This window comes from Vipera berus (genome assembly GCF_964194415.1).
Source record: "Vipera berus genome assembly, chromosome: 1".
NCBI lineage: Eukaryota > Metazoa > Chordata > Lepidosauria > Squamata > Viperidae > Vipera > Vipera berus.
Window position 1 is genome coordinate 107,961,009 of NC_138202.1, and position 19,815 is coordinate 107,980,823.

At 47.7% G+C, this 19,815-nt stretch overlaps 1 protein-coding gene across 4 annotated transcripts in view; it reads right to left on the bottom strand.

The window, feature by feature from the left end:
- LSP1 (lymphocyte specific protein 1) overlaps positions 1 to 19,815 on the bottom strand; it is a 120,223-nt gene that overhangs the window by 44,483 nt on the left and 55,925 nt on the right. For all 4 annotated transcript variants that reach the window (XM_081331848.1, XM_081331846.1, XM_081331845.1 and 1 more), the window contains exon 2: positions 8,511 to 8,648. In XM_081331848.1, coding sequence (XP_081187974.1) covers positions 8,511 to 8,648 — 138 coding nt within the window. The remainder of the gene's footprint in view (positions 1 to 8,510; positions 8,649 to 19,815) is intronic.

The window sequence follows — 19,815 nt, forward strand, 5'->3', positions numbered from 1 at the left end:
ATGATGCAGTCCTCACTTAGTGGCCATTCCCTCCAGCCCCACTTCATAAGATAGGGGACCAGATGCTTTGGTAATTTTACCAGGAACCCAAAGATTCCCATGACCATAGTTCCTGGCCCAAACCCAATTGCCCATTTGCAGCCCCCTATGGGGTTTTGGTCAAAAGGCTTCTGCTGCCACTCTATCTGGATGCAACCTGTCCAGTTTAGTGATCAATCACCTCCCCCAACGCAGTTCTGCAGGACTTTTGCCTGTAGCAGTGCAGGGCATAGAATGCTGGCAGAGTAGAAAATCTGCCAATCTGTGATGCCAGTCACCTGTTACCATGCGCTTGAGTGATTCCTTCGTTGTCCTCACCATGCGTTCAGTTTGACCATTAGAAGACGGATGAAAGGGCACAGACATTGCATTTTTGATGAGATTTGCTCTAAGGAAGGCCTGAAATTCAGCAGCAGTGAATTGGGTCCCAATGTCTGAAACTAAGACATCTGGCAACCCATGTGTAGCAAAGACTTTTCTCAGCACCTGGATGGTCCTAGCAGTAGTCATGTTAGGGACTGGAATTACTTCCAGCCATTTGGAGTGGCTATCCACTACTATAAGGAAGAGATGTCCTTGAAAAGGCCCAGCGTAGTCTATGTGAACCCTACACCAGGGAGTATGCGTTTCCTCCCACCTGTGAACTGGAGCCTGTGGCATTTCAGGCCTAGATTTCTGGCATGTATAACAACCATGGACTTGTCCCTCAATGTCCTTGTCAAGGCCAGGCCACCAAAGGTAGCTTCTTGCTAAAGCTTTCATTCTGACAATGCCTGGATGACCTTCATATAATGATTGTAAGACCCTGTCTCTTATGGAAGAGGGAATTATGACTCTGTTTCCCCATAAAATGCACCCTTTGTGGGCAGAAAGCTCATGTCTTCTGACAAAATAATTCTGAAATTGGCTTTTATCCAACCACCCCGTGTATACCATGAAAGTACTCTACTAAGTGTTCTACCTGTAGCTGTTTCAGCAGCAATATCCCCATCATGGAGGGGAAATTCAAGCAGGTCCTGTATGGACAGAATTCTGGCAGTAGGAGCTGGGTCTGGTTCCATTAGTGTCAGTGGTAGTCTGCTGAGGCCATCAGCATGGCCCATTTCTTTGCCTGGTTTGTGAATCAATTTAAAACTGTATGCAGAAAGAAAAATAGACCATCTCAACATTCTTGGGGACAGTATGTGTGGGGTTTGTTTGTCTGTTGTGAAAAGTCCCAACAGTGGCTTGTGGTCTGTAAAGACCGTGAAGTCCCTGCCATATAAATAGTTATGAAATTTTTTAATTCCAGTAACAATGGCTAGGGCCTCTTTGTCAATCTGAGCATAGTTGCGCTCAGCAGAGGACAATGTCCTTGAGTAGAATGCTATAGGAACCTGTGTTCCATTCTTTTCTAAGTGACTTAAAACTGCCCCCACCCCATAGGGAGATGCATCACATGCAAGACATACAGGTTTAGACTCTTTGTAATGAGTTACAGTGGACTTTTCTGGCAATAGTGCTTTTAAGTCCTGGAAACTTTTTTCATGTAAATTAGTCCATTTCCATGGAGCTTTCTTATCTAAAAGCCTGTGCAAAGGCTCTGCTAATGCTGCCTTATGAGGTAGAAAGGTGTGATAGAAGTTAAGGAGACCCAAGAATGCTTGTAGCTCACCTTTGGATTTGGCCTAGGAGCCATTTTAATAGCCTTCACTTTAGATTCAGCAGGGTGAATGCCGTTAGCATCAATTCTGAATCCCAAGAATTCTGTTGAAGGAACGCCAATACTACAGTTGCTCTTTTTTAATTTGAGGCCTGCTTCATGAAACCTCTGTAAAACAGATCTGAGCCTGCTGGCTAACACTTCTGGGGATTCCCCAGCAATAAGAACATCATCAAAATAAGGGCAGATGCCCTGAATGCCCTTAAGAGTGCGTTCCATTATTCCCTGGAAAATGCCTGGGGCAACACTGACTCCAAACTGTAAGCGTTTTACTTTGAAAGCCCCCCTGTGAGTCACGATCGACTGAGCTGCAGCTGTGGCCTCATCAACCGGCAATTGCTGATAGGCCTGTGCTAAATCAAGTTTAGCAAAAAAATAGTACCCCCTTGCAAGGAGGCTAAAATGTGGTTGACCACTGGAACTGGGTAAGCATGTTGCTTGAGGGCTTTATTTAGAGTGCATTTATGATCAGCACAAATGTGAATTTCCCCGTTGGCTTTAAGTAGGGTGACTATAGGAGTTTCCCACTCCCCCCCATCAACTGGCTGTAAAACGCCCTGTTCTACAAGCTTGTCGAGTTCAGAATCAATTTTATGTTTTAAGGCAAAGGGGACCCTTCGAGGCTTAACCCTAATTGGAAGTACATTGGGGTCTAGCTTGAATGAGATAGGCGGGCCTGTGTATGTTCCTAGGGCAGAATCAAAAATGTCAGCATAGTCCTCACATACTGATGAGAGGTTTGCAGTTTGTGTCCGGTTGATACCAGTAATCTGAATACCTAAGGCATCAAACCAATCGAGTCCAATGAGACTCGTTCTCTGGCCCCCTACTACTATGACATCCAGGTGCCCATAAAACCCCTTAAATTTTACAGTCAAGGTGGCTTCTCCCTTAACTTTAACTTGAGCATTTTGAAAGTCAATTAGAATTAAGCCTGAGGGCCTCGGTTTAGCCCAATTGTTACTGCGCCTACACACGAAATTAAAAGTGTCTTGAGAGATAATGGAGACTGCAGAGCCAGAGTCCAATTCCATTTTACAAGGAACTCCTTGTACCTCTACCAGGAGTCTGAGTTTAGGTTTGAGGGGGCTTTGGGCCCCAGTGTGGCACACGTTTCTACGGCTTCTGAAAAACCCCACACTAACCGGACCCTGGGCCCCAGTACCTCTCCTAGTCGGTTCTTCCAACTGGTGTTTGGGTGGCCGGTCCCTCTGGCGGGCTCTGCAAACCACTGCGATGTGGCCTGTCCAGCCACAGGCTCTGCACATGGCTGACCGGAATCTGCAATCGGCGCAAAAATGGCTGCCGCCGCACCCTTTACATCTAGGTAAGAGAACTGCCTTGTAAGTGTTCTCTTGCTGCTGGCTGTTGCGGTGTTGCATGTTGGTCTGCTTTTGAAGTTTGTTGATTTCTGGTTCTTCCTCCTCGGAGGACTCTTCGGGGCATTTGGCGTCCTCGTGGTGGACCGTTACTTCATGCTTTGTCATTTTGGCACGCTGGACTGCTTGAATTGCACCCCCGGTGGCTACGTTGGCCAAAACTTCATCTTGTCCTTCTGAAAACATTAAATTTGGTCTGGCAAAGAGTCTTTGTTGAAGCGTTCGGTTCTGTAGGCCGCAAACGAGCCAATCTCGTAGTCTCTCTTCTAAGTTTGAAAATTTGCAAAGGCGTGCAGCCTGCCTCAGGCCCGTGATGAATTCTGAAGCTGATTCACGAGGTTGCTGCACTCTCTGGTCAAACTTGAAATGCCAGGCCATTTCAGACATCTTGGGCTGGAAATGTTCAGTTAACTTCTTCCTGAGGTCCGTGTAGGAGACCGATTCTATTGGTGTCAGAGTGAAGAGGTTCTCAGCCAAATCAAAGGTTGGTGGGCTGCAGACGCAGAGTAGCGTTGCGGCCTTGAGGCCTTCTTCCGTGATTTGGTTTGCCCGGAGGTAGTTTTCTACCTGGGATAAATAAGATGGCCATTCTTTTGGATGCTTCACATCGAATTCTCAAAGTCTTCTGACCTTCGGCATTCTGTTTTTTGCTGGTTCCTGCAATTTCTTCGGATCCTGCTTCCCAGGCTCAGGGAATGAGTCCACTGAGCACGAGGTCATTAGCATAGCTTGCGGGAGTGGGGGGAAATGCCTTTTCCCTCTGGCGTGTGCTGCCTTCCCCTCTAAGACTTCAGCTCTTTTTCAGGGAAGCAAGAACCCACCTTCGTCGCCAGTGTTGTGTAGCGGGTTCTTTGGCACAGGAATGAAGACGAGGCAAGTGAGTTCAGGAAAACTCATGTTTATTTGCTTCCAGAATCTGAACTGAGAATTGGGCTGTAACTAGCCGCAATATATAGTCTAGCCCCTAGGTGGCACCCAATAGATTTGAAGCAACCATTGCTGCCTAGGGACAGCCAATAGCAGCACTGGAGACTTGTAGTCTGGGTTGCTGGAGAGCTGTTAGCTGCTCCAGCAACCCACGTGGTATTACCATTGAGCCCAATACATAACATGCTTGCTAGAAGATTAAACCACAAAATGTTCACTCTGTGGGATGTAACTTGACACAACACCTATCTGCTCAAGAAACAAGGCAAAAAGAATCTAGAACAGGGTTGTTAGCTACTGCTAACAGGGGTGTTAGCTACTGCTAAGCTTGTAAGCCGCCCTGAGTCTTCGGAGAAGGGCGGGATATAAATGGAATAAAAAAAAACTGCTGGCCCACAGGCCGGATGCATCATGCCAAAACTGTACCCATTCCAGCTCCGGCAATGGGGAAAAAGTTGTGATACGTCACAACACATCACATGACGTTGTGAGTTTGACACCCCTGATCTAGAACAATAGAGAAGTTGGGATGAGGCATTTCTAGAAGTAACATCCCCTATTTTCTTTCTGTTCAGTGGAGAAAATTCATGGCATGTTCACAACGGCAGTCTTTTGTTAGGAAAAATGTAAATTCATTTGAAATCTGTTAGGAGGGGCTAACTTGGAAAAAGGAATTGAAACAGTCATTTCATAGGGGCAAAAACAGAAAAAATACTGAAGAGATTTAGAATCTATTCTAAAGAGGATTTTTATTGGAATTTTAAGTCTGAATACAAATTTAGTGAAGTATTTATTTTCCTCCTTAATGTAATCAGCCAGGTGCTCAGGAAACCACAAAGGCATGGACACAATGCACACTCCCTTACTTGTGTCCAAAACATTAGTTACAATACTCAGAAGTGACTAACTTCTAAACATGGAGATCAGTACAGCTTCCCTCAGCTCCATATCTGCCGGATTTGGGGATCTACCACTCCCATCAGCCTTGATAGTTAACTCTGCTGCTAGGGAAGTTGTAAGCCAAAACATCTGGAGAACATCTGGTTGTGAATGGATGCTTTGGAGTAAGAAGCTAAATAAGGGATGTCAAGCAAAGGTAACCTGGACCTTCAGGCAATTTATGATGTTTTGGAAGGGGCTATGTACAGCAACACAGCTTACCAGAAGTGAATGAGTCACTTTAAAGAGGAGTTGAGTTTACTGAAGGGGAGAAGAAGAAAAAATCTGTATTAGCATCCTGGCTTTTGAAGCCAGAATCACAGCTGCAGAAATGGCTAGGGATCAGAATGAAACCATCAAGCCCATTGGAAAAGAAAAGGGAACATTTGTTGTTGTTTTTCTGAAATAATTCCTTGTGTGTATTTCTTTTTGATTAACCTCTCCAAAACCACTCCCATTGCCACTAGATATCAATGAGGCTTTGTTTTCCAATTGGATGTTGTCTCAGCAAGCATATGGCTTACCAGGGGTAGGTAACCTTGGCTCTTGTATGACTCATGGACTTCAACTCCCAGAATTCCTGAGCCAGCTGGCTCAGGAATTCTGGGAGTTGAAGTCCATGAGTCATACAAGAGCCAAGGTTGCCTACCCCTGGCTTAGTCCTAGCCAATGAAAAGTTAGGAGTGAGAGGAGCCCTTCTAACAATGGACTGAAACGTGTGAAGGAGTACTGACATGTACACCACAGTTCAGTTGCCTTTGGCCATTGCTGTTCCCTGGGCCAGGTCCAGCTAGGTTGGTGGAATGTTTGCAGGGAATATTTGGCGGGCAAGTCAAAGCAAAATAATGCCCCTCCTATTCTCCACTTCTTCAATCAGTTTCTTTCCCCTCCAGGTTCTTGCCTTCTAGTGAAAACATCGAATCTCTCCGTAAATGAAGCTCCCACAATAAATGGGATAAAAAGCTGTGCAAAATTTAAAAGAGGGGCTTTGCTTCAATTATACTTCAACTGGAGCTCCTTCTCTAGGTCCCCATTTCTGAAGAACAAAAGTAAAGCTGCTACATGCAGTAGCCAAAACCAGCCCTTGGCTTATGCGTTCAGGAAAAAAAAAACTTCTCTACCAGCAACAAGATTTGCTAGGAGAAGCAACTGGCTGACAGACTGCCTTGACTGATGTAGACTTTGCATTACAAATGGCTTTGTAAAAATAAAGTTTGGACGCCTCCCACTGATCTAGTGGAAAATGTTGGTTTTCACAGTGTTTGTGGCTTATTATGTTCTGCTCTGGGAGAACATAGGCAGGAATCTCTCAGAATCTTCATAAAAATCAATACATTTTAGTTAAGTAAGGCACACATAGATTTGTCTATGATTTCTACCAGCAAATATACAATAGGCATTTTCATAATTAGAAACTAGAAAACTAGTAAAGAAATACTTCATTAAAATTAGTTTTTATATTATGCACACTGATGTAACTGCCCAAAGTGGAAGATGCTGAGCAATGATAGTGAAAATGCTTTGTGGCTTGCCTTCCAGTCTCCTATTGCTGTCTCACAACCAGTTTTGAAGCAATCACTCTGGACATCTTTTGGAGAAGGCTGTCACTGCATCCTAAACCTCAGGTAGCAGCTCTGCATTTCAAGTAGCTGAAATATCTAAGGGTTTTGGCACTTCTGAAGTGGAAGGAATAGAATAAAACGATGAGTTTGCAGTGAGGGTTCATTCAAACACCTTCTCCAAAGTATAGTTGGGATCTTTGTTGCTGGGATCCTCAATTGTAAGTTTGAGCTACTGGACAGAGTCCTCCAAGTCCCACTACCAAATGAACTTCAGCCAATGGCTACAAGATAAGAGGGCCTATTTGTGACTTGCTCTGAAATATCCTCTCTAAAGAGGCCTGCCTGAAAATCACTCACTGTCTTTTTAGCAATATAATTTTCTTCTTTCCCTGGGCATCTTACATATAAATATTTATAAGTATTTACAATTTGTAAATAACTAAAAATGTATGGGTATGTACATAGCATTATTAAAAAAATGTCCAGCGAATGGCTGCTCTAAACCAAGTTTGGAGAACTGACAACCCACCAAATTGGCCAATACGGGCAAGCTAATTAATGCAGTGCATTCTAAAGCACTTGCATGGAACACCACAAAATATGATACAGGTACAACTTACAACCACAACTGAGCCCAAAATTTCTGTTGCTAAGTGAGACATTTGTTAAGTGACTTTTGCCCCATTTTACAACCTTTCTTGCCACAGTTAAGAGAATCGCTGCACTTGTTAAATTAGTAACTTGGTTGTTAAGTGAATCTGGATTCTCCATTGACTTTGCTTGTCAGAAGTTTGCAAAAGGTGATCACATGACCCCAGGACACTGCAACTGTCATAAATATGCCAAGCATCTGAATTTTGATCCCATGACCATGGGGATGCTGTAATGGTTGTGTGAAAAATGATCATAAGTCACTTTTTTCAGTGATGTTGTAACTTCAAACAGTCACTAAATGAAATTCTGTAAGTCAGGGACTGTACTTATTAATCCCATTTATACTGACTGGTTGATGGTTGCTTCCTGATCTATCACAAAGAGAGCTATGCTGGGAATTCTAAGAATCTCTTATATCCCTGGAATAGTCTTCACTAGATTTGGCAAGCCAAATTTAGAGAAAGTCCATGATATTCCTGAATAGTACTGCATTCAGTAATTTTACTGTACTTAACTTGCAAAGTCATGAAGTTGATTCATTTGTTCTTTGCTGTTGTGCTGGCATAATATGCAGATCATGTTTTCCTGTTTCTCAGTATGAAATTGTGTGTGTGTTATTATATGCATCAAATTAAATTATTCCTAGTAAGACACCTACAGATTTCTTTTATCAGCCACATATTCATTTATAACTGATGATAGCTGATGGACAACTTTACATTCAATAATTTTGTTTAAAAATTGCCTTTTAGGCCACAAACCCCCCTCAAGGCAGCTGGGAGGCAAATCTCTGCAAACAATTAATGCACAAGTTAATCCCACTGACCATGGTAGTGTTAATTAAGCATCCCTATTTTCCATTAATACTAAAAAAAAACTGCAGTCCCCACAACTATATAGGGAAAGATAAGGCTGAAAATCTGAAGGTTTTCTTAAAGGCCTGCACCAAAGGAAACAGATGAACATCAGTTGATAATGAGTTCCAGAAAGCTGGAGCCACTGCAGGTAAGTATCTGTGCCTCACACCTGACAACTGCCTGGTCTCAAAGACAGGGGACTAAGGTAAGCCACTTTTGCTGATACAAAAGTGAAGTCAGGTTGATAAGGATAGTCCTTCATAAAACTAGACTTTTCTCCAACTAAAGCGGCATTTTAGCTGAGCATTGACAATATTCAGAGTCCTACGAGTCAACACCTAGTGAGAAATCCCAGTTCTGCATTAACTGAAATTTCTTAACTTCCTTTAAAGCATTACAGTAGTTCAGTCTGACTCTCATGGCTCCATTGATATCCCAGACACAGACTTACTTGCTTTCTTGTACTGCCACTTCAGAGGTGCTGTTGAGCCCTTCTTCTGCCTGGGACCTCAGCTGTCTTTCACGTTCCCTTCGGCGTCGCTCCCTTGCAGCTTCCTCCTCATCTTCCACACTCCATTGAGCTGTCAGCCTACCAGTCAGAGAGAAAATATGCAGATGCATGCTTAGTATTTGCTAATGTTTCTATTACCAAATCCTCACCAGAAACAAGGGACACCAGAAGGAAATTATTCTGTCAGGAAACATTTGACACAAATGGGGAATAAAAATCAGTGAAACGGAGAAAAAAATACAATATCAGTTTAAATAATGACGTCATCATCAACAACAACTAAAGTTTCCACTGAATCTCCTGTTCTGAACCAGCCTGCTACCGGCCTTGCAATAAGGCAAACCCCTGTTCAAACAGTAGAGACTGGAGAGCGTCTAAGGCTGGAAAGCGTCTGCCAAGATTTATTACTCAAACAACAGAACAAGAAACAAAAACACTGGAACTTGAATCCTCAAACGGAAGGGTTGCTTTCAGCAACCAGCCCTTCCCCAAACACTCCTTTTATTTAGAGATCAGGGCGTGGCCTCCCTGTGCCTCCTCCCGAGGAGTTCCACAGCCTTTCTCTGTTTGTTCCTGCTCGACTGCCTCCTGCGTCGGGCGTCCTTGAACAGGGCCAGCTGTGGGTCATCATCCTCCGCACTATCGGGCTCACGCAGCTGAGAAGAGGGCCCCGGCTGGGGGCTCTGCGAAGCCTCCAAACCATCATCAGCCGGTTCGTCTTCCACACACTCCTCCTCCCCCTCATCTGAGTCATCCGAGACATCTGAGCCGGCTGCCGGACCCACAGGCTGGCCCTGAGTCACAACACTATCCCGCACCGCAGGGCCCTTCCCCCGGGGCTGCCGATCCGGATGCGGTCGGGATGGGAATTGTTCGTGAAAAGCAGTCACCAACGCAGGGGCATGAACGGCGGTCGCGTCTTCCCATGTGAAGTCCTCCGGCCCGTACCCTTTCCACTCGATCAGGTACTGGAAGCGACCTTTCAGCCAACGGGAATCCCTGATGCTGGCGACCTCGTACTCAGGGGTGCTGCCTCCATCACGAGGTCCTGATGGGGGAGGTTCCGCTTGGCGAAGTGGACAAGCCGGTTGTTCGGGGACGAACAAGGACCGATGGAAGACGGGGTGCACGCGCAGGGAACGTGGCAGAGTTAAACGATAGGTGACCGGATTGATGACAGCCTCGACTGGGAACGGTCCAAGGTAACGGTGGTCCAGCTTCCTCGCCGGCCGTGTGGATGGTAGGTTCCTGGTGGACAGCCAGACCCGATCCCCCACCGATAGTGGAGGCGTATCCCTTCTCGACCGATCGGCGAACCTCTTGTAGTCGGCCTTGGCCTTCTCCAGGTGCCGTCGCACCAACCGATGGATCGCCTGTAACTCCGCCATGAAGTCGTTCGCTGCCGGCTCCGGTGAGTCCACGGGAGAAAGGGGGAAAAACCGGGGGTGATAACCCACATTGGCCAAGAACGGTGTCATCTGCGTGGAGGTGTGCTGCGAGTTGTTAAAAGCAAACTCGGCTATGGCCAAATAGTCCACCCAATTGTCCTGCTGCAAGTTGACGTAGCAGCGCAGATACTGCTCTAAGATACCGATGACCTTCTCGGTACCCCCGTCAGTTTGAGGATGATGCGCGGACGAGAGGCAAACCTTAATGTCCAACGCACGCATCAACTCCTGCCAGAAGCGGGCTGTAAACTGGGCCCCCCTATCGGAGATGACTCTATCGGGAAGGCCGTGCAGCCGGAACACCTGTTGGATGAACATGCGACTAGTGGCGCGAGCTGACGGTAAGCCGCGACAGGGGATGAAGTGCGCCATCTTGGTCAACATGTCCACCACCACAAACACTGTCGTGAAGCCGGAGGATGGGGGTAGATCCGTCAGAAAGTCCATGGACACAGCCCCCCAGGGTCTCTTGGGTGTTGGCAAAGGCTGCAGTAAACCAGGCGGGGCCCCTGTCGCTGACTTGGCCTGCCTGCATGGGATGCAGGAGGTGACATAAGACTGGACGTCGTGTCGGACTCGGGGCCACCAGAAGGTACGGGAGACCAGGTTCAGAGTCTTGAACAGGCCAAAATGCCCCGCAGCCGGGTTATCATGACACTGGCTGAGGACGAGTCCCCTGAGTGGCCCTCCCGGAACATAGAGCCGGTCACGATAATACAGAAGTCCATCCGTGACCGACCAAGGTGAATCTGGCCCCACCTCTTCCTTCCGCTGAGCCACCCACGCCTCCTGCTGCTGCGCCTCCCGGATCCGAGCCCGTATATCAACCGGCTCCCGCACCGCAGCAAAAGACTCGACGGGGATCACTGTCCTGGGCAGAAGCTTGTCTTCCACTCGGGTGTATTCGGGCTTCCTGGACAGAGCATCCGCTCTCTGATTGTGGCCGCTTGGTATGTACCACACCCGGAAGTCAAACCTCGCAAAGAAAAGGGACCACCGGATCTGGCGTTGGTTCAAATTCCGAGCGGTCTGCAGGCTTTCCAGATTCTTGTGGTCCGTCCGGACCTCGATTTGATGCCGCGCCCCCTCCAGATGATGCCTCCAAGCCTCGAACGCCGCCTTGATGGCCAGCAGCTCCTTCTCCCAGATGGTATAGTTGCGCTCCGAGGGGTTCAATTTCCGAGAGTGATACGCGCAAGGGAAAAGGGTACCGCTGGGCGTCGTTGCCTGGAGTAACACGGCCCCAATGGCAATGTCGGAGGCGTCCGCCTCCACGACAAACGGCCGTTGCGGGTCGGGATGCTTCAAGATGGGCTCCTTCATGAAAGCGTCCTTCAAAGCCTGGAACGCCTGTTGTTCGGGGGCGTTCCACTGGAACCGAGTCTTCTTCTGCAGGAGCCGGGTGAGGGGGGCTGTCAAGGCAGCAAAGCCAGGGATGAATGTTCGATAGTAGTTGGCAAATCCAAGAAGTCGCTGAACATCCTTCACGCGACGCGGGGGTTGCCAACTCTGCAACGACTCAACTTTACTCGGCTCCATGGCGATGCCCTCAGGAGAAATGCGGTGACCCAGGAAATCGATGGTCACCTGGTAGAACTGGCACTTCTCCAACTTGGCAAACAGCCGATGTTTCCGGAGGCGCTACAGGACCTGACGGAGATGCTGATGATGCGCTTCACGCGACGGGGAGTAAATCAGGATGTCGTCCAGATAAATCACGACAAACTGGTCCAACAGATCCCGAAAGATGTCGTTCATAAAATGCTGAAACACAGCGGGGGCGTTGGTCAGGCCAAACGGCATCACCGTGTACTCGAAATGTCCATAGCGAGTACCAAACGCCGTCTTCCACTCATCACCCGGCCGAACCCTGACGAGGTTGTAAGCTCCACGCAGGTCCAGTTTCGTGAAGATCTTAGCCTCCCGGAGTCGGTCCAAGAGCTCGGGGATGAGGGGCAGCGGGTAACGGTTACGCACCGTGATGGCGTTGAGTTTCCGGTAGTCACAGCAAAGCCGTAACTCGCCCGACTTCTTTTTGACGAAGAGCACGGGCGCAGACACTGGCGAGGACGAGGGCCGGATGAAACCACGAGCCAAATTCTTTGTCAGGAAGTCCCGCAATGCAGCCAACTCGGGCTCCGACATGGAGTACAAACGCCCCACTGGGAGAGGCGCATCAGGGACTAGATCAATGGAGCAGTCATAGGGCCTGTGCGGGGGTAATTGATCCGCCTCTGACTCGCTGAACACATCAGCAAAGTCGGACAGTTCGGGAGGCAAGGAAACCCCTGGGGAACCCTCCACCTGGCCGGCACAGATATGGCGGATGTGGTCCACGCACTGCAAACTTGGGAAGGTGACCAAGTTCTGAGACCAATAGATCTGTGGATCATGCGCCCGGAGCCACGCCAGTCCCAAGACCACGGGGAAGTGCAGATCCGAAGTGATGTAGAACTGGATGGCCTCCACATGGGAACTGATGGCCATACACACTGGTTGCGTGGCGGCCGTAATAGGCCCGGACAGGAGCACTCGACCATCGATAGTCTCCACTAGCATGGGCGGATCCACCGGACACTGGGGAACAGCCCATTTGGCCACAAAGGCCGAGTCCATAAAGTTTGTGGTAGCCCCAGAGTCAATTAAGGCATGGACCGGAATCCCCTCTGGCTTGCCAGGAAGGATCAGACGTGCCTCCAAAATCAAATGCCGTGGAGGTTCACAGGCACCATCGGAACGGCGTCGCTCGGTGTGGTCGTTGTGGGTCGCCCGATCTATCACACCGTCTAGATCGGGCTCGGGCCGTTTCCCGACAGCAAAGTAGGGGACTTTCTCGGGGCAGGCTTGGTCACTGATGCCCGCTGACGCTTCTTTGGGCAAGAAGCAGCCAAATGTCCAGGGTCCCCACAGTAAAAACACAACCCCCCCGATCGTCGTCTGTCCATTTCCGTCACCGATAGACGGGACCTGGCGGCACCCAGCTCCATTGGCTCCTCCCTCTGGACTGGGGGCTCACGCACAACAGGGGCGGCAGGGGTCTGTGGGGTGGCACGGCGACTCTTTCGCTGCTGCAGCCGGGCATCGATCCGCAGACAAAGATGGATCAGCCCATTCAGGTCTGAGGGAATGTCCACACGGGCCAGCTCATCCAACATCTCCTCCGACAATCCATCCTGGAAGGCATCCACGAGCGCAGCCTCATTCAAGGCGGAATCCTGGCTAAGCAGCCGGAAGTCGCTGATATAGGCCTGTAGGGGGCGCTGACCCTGCCTCAGAGCTTTCAGGCGTCGGGTGGCAGTCTGCGCCTTAATTGGGTCCTCATACATGAGGCGCATATGGTCACAAAACCCCCCAAAGTTATCCAACAAAGGGCTAGGTTGTGCCAGCAGAGGTGTGCCCCAACGAGCTGCATCCCCCGACAGAAGGCTTAACACGAATCCCACCTTATCCCGGTCAGTGGGGAAATCAGCTGCTCTCACGCTGATAAAAAGCTGGCATTGTCCCAGGAAGGCAGGAAACAGTTCTGGATTGCCAGCAAATTTATCCGGCATTGCTATCTGACATTTCCTCCTGAGTGGGGGTGCAGCATGTACCTGAGCTTGCAGTTGAGCCACCTGAGCTGCCAGCAAAGTGAGTTGCTGGGTGAGCTGAGCATTCTCGGCACGAAGCTGCTCCATCGTAGTAATAAGGGGTGGGAGGCTGAAAGCAAACTGTTCTGAACCAGCCTGCTACCGGCCTTGCAATAAGGCAAACCCCTGTTCAAACAGTAGAGACTGGAGAGCGTCTGAGGCTGAAAAGCGTCTGCCAAGATTTATTACTCAAACAACAGAACAAGAAACAAAAACACTGGAACTTGAATCCTCAAACAGAAGGGTTGCTTTCAGCAACCAGCCCTTCCCCAAACACTCCTTTTATTTAGAGATCAGGGCGTGGCCTCCCTGTGCCTCCTCCCGAGGAGTCCCACAGCCTTTCTCTGTTTGTTCCTGCTCGACTGCCTCCTACGTCGGGCGTCCTTGAACAGGGCCAGCTGTGGGTCATCATCCTCCGCACTATCGGGCTCACGCAGCTGAGAAGAGGGCCCCGGCTGGGGGCTCTGCGAAGCCTCCAAACCATCATCAGCCGGTTCGTCTTCCACACACTCCTCCTCCCCCTCATCTGAGTCATCCGAGACATCTGAGCCGGCTGCCGGACCCACAGGCTGGCCCTGAGTCACAACATCTCCAGAAAAGGCTATTCTGAACACTGAGTGATTTCAACAGATTTTTTTTCACCCCAAAGCATTGCGTTTTAATTGAAATTTTACAAAGGAATACTGTTTGAGAGGGGCACCATGTACTATCTTACTGCAGGTTTTCCTTCCATAGTACATAAGACTGAAAGCCCGTCATAATCTCCTAGGCACCACATAAGCAATTCCTTGACAGAATCCAGAGGAGATAATATTGTAACAATAATTTTGTAACATTCCAAAATGGATTTATATGTGATATCAAGAGCCATAGTCACTTTTCTCCTCTTTTAGCAGCAGGCTGCATTTTTCCCCCCTGCTGTAATATGTATGGGGTTCTAAATAAAATTGTTTATAAACAAAATATGAGGTCAAATAATTCTAATTTAGTAAGATGTTTTGCCATTTCCTTTGCTATATTTCCAGATGTTCCAATAATTACCCAGAAAAACCTTTGCTGGGTTATTTTCTAATTGCTATATTTCAATTAAGATTGATGTTTGATGATGTTTGGTAGAAACTCTGTGATAAAACACGAATGATGTTGCTTAGAGGAAGACTAGTATTACCTTGCTTTAGATTGTGTTTTACATCCTGTTTGGATGAGAGAGTGGGTGTGGCTGAGAAATAGAAGAATAGAAGAATGTTAGAATTAGGAAAACTTAACTGGAAGTTTAGTTGGCATAGCTTTTTAGGGTATGATAAAGTTAATATAGTTTTAAAAATCATTATGTGAAGAGTGCGATATTAAGAAAAAAAAAGGCTTAAGATTACAGGAGGATCTGGACAGACTTGAACACTGGGCGCTATCTAACAAAATGAAATTCAATGGTGAAAAAAGTAAGGTTCTACATTTAGGCAAGAAAAACCAAATGTACAGGTATAGTATAGGGGGTACCTTGCTCAGTAGTAGTAACTGTGAGAGGGATCTCAGAGTCCTAGTGGACAATCACTTAAATATGAGCCAGCAGTGTGCTGCAGCTGCCAAAAAAGCCAACACAGTGCTAGGCTGCATTAACAGAGGGATAGAATCAAGATCACATGAAGAGCCTTGGTGGAGCAGTGGGCTAATGCCTCCTTAAGTAACACCAGCTGCCTGCAATTAGTGCAGGTTCGCATCCCACCAGGCTCAAGGTTGACTCAGCCTTCCATCCTTCCGAGGTAGGTAAAATGAGGACCCAGATTGTTGGGGGCAATTAAGCTGACTTTGTAATAATGCCGCTTGGGGTGTGTGTGAAAGCCCTAATAAGCAGGCATATACATAGAATGAAGGCTACTGCTAAGCTTGTAAGCCGCCCTGAGTCTTCGGAGAAGGGCGGGATATAAATGGAATTTAAAAAAAGTATTAATACCACTTTACAATGCCTTGGTAAGGCCACACGATGTGGTTCCGCCCCAGGCGCCTAATGGACCCAGATCGGTTCCAGAGGGCGCTTGGGCCTATACCTATCACCCTTACCCACAGCCCAGTCGATGCCCTGGTGGAGGCCTGGGAAACGGCAGCCACCAGGGCACTCGACTGCGTTGTACCCATGCGACCTCTGACCCGACGCAGATCCCATTGGGCCCCATGGTTCTCTGTGGAGCTCCGGGAGATGAAGCGTCGGAGACGAGGTCTAGAGAGCGGTTGGAGATCCAGCCGATCCAAATCCGACCGATTGCAGTTAAGAACCTTTATAAGGTCTTATCTTGCGGCGATAAGGACGGCGAAGTCTAACTACTTTGCCGCCCTTATCGTGTCCGCAGATAATCGCCCGGCCGCCCTGTTTAGGGTGACTCGCTCCCTCCTTAATCAGGAGGTGAGAGAGGATCCCTTGCAGGGACGAGCCGAGGAGTTTAGTCATCATTTGGCGGACAAAATCGCTCGGATCCGGACCGGCTTGGACTCTGACTGGGCAGAGTCTAATGTGGAGGAATCAGGCGGTCTTGAGCATGTTATCTGGAATGAGTTCGACCCTGTTTCCCCTGATGATGTGGACAGGATCATGGGGAGACTGAGCACCACCACCTGTTTGTTGGATCCGTGCCCCTCCTGGCTAGCTTATGCGGCTCGGGAAGGACCACGAGGCTGGTTCCATGCAGTAATAACTGCTTCCTTGAAGGAGGGTGTCTTTCCTGCCGCCTTGAAGGAGGCGGTGGTGAGACCCCTTCTCAAGAAGCCTGCTTTGGACCCGGCTGTTTTAAACAACTACCGTCCAGTCTCCAACCTTCGCTTTCTGGCGAAGGTTGTTGAGAGTGTGGTGGCGCATCAGCTCCCTCTGTTCCTGGAGGAAACTGATTATCTGGACCCGTACCAATCGGGCTTCAGGCCCGGACACAGCACGGAGACGGCATTGGTCGTGCTGGTGAATGATCTCTGGAGGGCAAGGGACAGGGGTTGCTCCTCTGTCCTGGTCCTATTAGATCTCTCAGCGGCTTTCGATACCATCGACCATGGTATCCTGCTGCGGCGTCTCAGGGGGTTGGGAGTGGGAGGCACCGTTTTACGGTGGTTCTCCTCCTACCTCCAGGGCCGCTCGCAGTCGGTGTTGACAGGAGGGCAGAGATCCGCCCCAAGGTCTCTCATTTGTGGAGTTCCTCAGGGGTCGGTTCTCTCGCCTCTCCTGTTCAACATCTATATGAAGCCGCTGGGCGAGATCATTCGTGGTTTTGGGGTGGGGTATCATCAGTACGCGGATGATACCCAACTTTTTCTTTCCACCCCGAACCAACCCAGTGATGCCCTCTCCGTGATGTCCCGGTGCCTGGAGGCGGTTCAGGTCTGGATGGGGAGAAACAGGCTTCGTCTCAATCCCGCCAAGACTGAGTGGCTGTGCATATCGGCATCTCGGGTTAACCAAGTTATTCCATCCTTAATGATGGGGGGTGAGGTGTTACCCCCCGTCGATAGGGCTCGCAACTTGGGCGTCCTCCTGGATTCACGGCTCAATTTCGAAGACCATATAGGAGCCGTGACCAGGGGGGCTTTTGCTCAGGTTCGCCTGGTGCGCCAGTTGCGTCCCTATCTGGACCGAGACGCCCTACGCACAGTTACTCACGTGCTTGTGACCTCCCGTTTGGACTACTGTAACGCTCTCTACATGGGGCTGCCCTTGAAGACCACTCGGAGGCTTCAACTGGTGCAGAATGCGGCCGCGCGAGTTGTAATGGGGGTTTCCCGATACTCCCATGTAACACCTCTACTCCGTGAGCTGCATTGGCTTCCGGTTGCCCTCCGGGTGAAATTCAAGGTGCTGGTTATCACCTATAAAGCCCTACATGGCCTGGGTCCGGGATATCTGAGGGAGCACCTGCTGCCGGCATCAAACGCCCTTCGCCCAGTGCGCTCCTACAGGGAGGGTCTGCTCAGGGTCCCGCCGGTAAGAGATTGCCGGCGGGTGACACCCAGGGATAGGGCCTTCTCGGTGGGAGCGCCTGCCCTCTGGAACCAGCTGCCGGTGGAGCTGAGAACTGCCCCCGACCTCCGATCATTCCGCCGGGGCCTGAAGACCTGGCTCTTCGAGCTCTCGGGCCCAGACTGAGGAGAAATTTTAATTTGGGGTTCTTTTTAATCGACTACAGGGTCAATTTAATATTTTTTAATTTGGTTCTTAATTTTTGTATTTTGGATTTTTAATTCCCTGTAAACCGCCCTGAGTCCTCAGGGAATAGGGCGGTATATAAATATAAATAAATAAATAAATAAATAAATAAATAAATAAATAAATAAAGATGTTGAGACTCTGGAAAGAGTACAGAGAAGAGCAACAAAGATTATTAGAGGACTGGAGGCTAAAACATATAAGGAAAAGCTGCTGGAATTGGGTATGTCTAGTTTAATGAAGAGAAGGACTAGGGGTGACATGATAGCTGTGTTCCAATATCTCAGGGGCTGCCACAAAGAAGAGGGAGTCAAGCTATTCTCCAAAGTGTCCAAAGGCAGGACAAGAAGCAATAGATGGAAACTAATCAAGGAGAGAAGCAACCTAGAACTAAGGAGAAACTTCCTGACAGTTAGAACAATTAACCAATGGAACAACCTGCCTCCAGAAGCGGTGAATGCTCCAACACTGGAAGTTTTTAAGAAGAGACTGGACAACCATTTGTCTGAAATGGTATAGGCTTTCCTGCCTGAGCAGGGGGTTGGACTAGATGACCTCCAAGGTCCCTTCCAACCTTAGTATTATGATTATGATTATTAAGTATAGATGAATCCATGAGTAAAATGTGGATAAACAGAAGAACATTTATAGTATTATAATTTAAAATATTTTTTTAATAAAAATCATGTATCACTGGTGCATGATACCAAAGAAATGCTCAAAAATGAAAAAAAAAGTACCACAAATCAATGTGAAAAATGTGAAAAAATATTAAAGGACATTTCACCATTACATTTTTCACCTGTGAAAAGCCTAAGAAATACTGGCCGCAAATACATACAGTATAATGATAAAAAGAATTTTAAGAGATTAGTAACACAAAGACACCAACATTTTTTTTTAAAACTCAGACTTATGTATAGCAAATTTAAAAGACCCATGGAAAATTGATTTTGTATGTGGTAAGGGCAGCAAGATACACACAAGGATGGAAGTCAAATGAAATTCCCAGAGTGGAGGAATGGTTCCTGGAACTGACCATTTTGGTCAGGGAGAAAACAGCAATAACTTTAAAAAAAAAGACTTGAAACCTTTTATGGGGTTTTTTGCTAAAAGAAGAAAAACAGTGAAATGATTTAATGGTTGAAAAAACAGACAAATAAAGCGCTGGAAGGATTTTGAAACAGTTAAGAGGGAGAGGAGATGATCAGTGTTAATATCTGTTGAAATGATCAGACAGTGTCTACTTTAGTTTATTTAATTATTTCTCTTTTTTGTTTTCTATGCATTTTATTGTCTTCTTTTCCTTTTCTTTCTATTTTATTGATTAGATTTGCTTTTTACTTATGAAAAAATATTTAATAGCTTTTTAAAGGAAAAGAAAACGGCTTGATGTTTTCCCATTTTCCCAAAAGATCTATGGTGACACAGTGGTTAGAATGCAGTATTGCTCACAAACTCAGCCAGAAGCTTGATCCTGATCAGCTCACGGTTGACTCCGCCTTCTGTTGTTCCAACATCGGTAAAATGAGGATCCAGATTATTGGGAGCAATATGCTGGCCCTGTAAACCACTTAGAAAGGCCTGTAAAGTCCTGTAAAGTGGTATATAAATCTAAGTGCTATTGCTGTTGCTATCATACAGTATTTTCCCATGTGTTCTGAGTGACTCTAGTGCCATTTAGTATTGCTGCATTTATAACCACAACTTGCTTTCTTTAACTACAGTTATGTTTGGCAGGTTTAGCTCTAGATGTTGTGTCAGCTGCCACTCTATGCTTGCTTGTGTGCTTCGTTGCCATGTGGTGACAATCTGTCATGAACTCTGGGGAGGGAGAATGCCTAGGGGAAAACAAAACTAACTTCTGTATCTCCCTGAGATGCTGCTTCAAGGTCATCCAGCTGGGAGAAGAATGCAGCTGCATTTTAACTTACATCTTGCTGAAACCTGATTGGTCATGCGTGTGTGTGTGTCAGCAATTGGAGGCA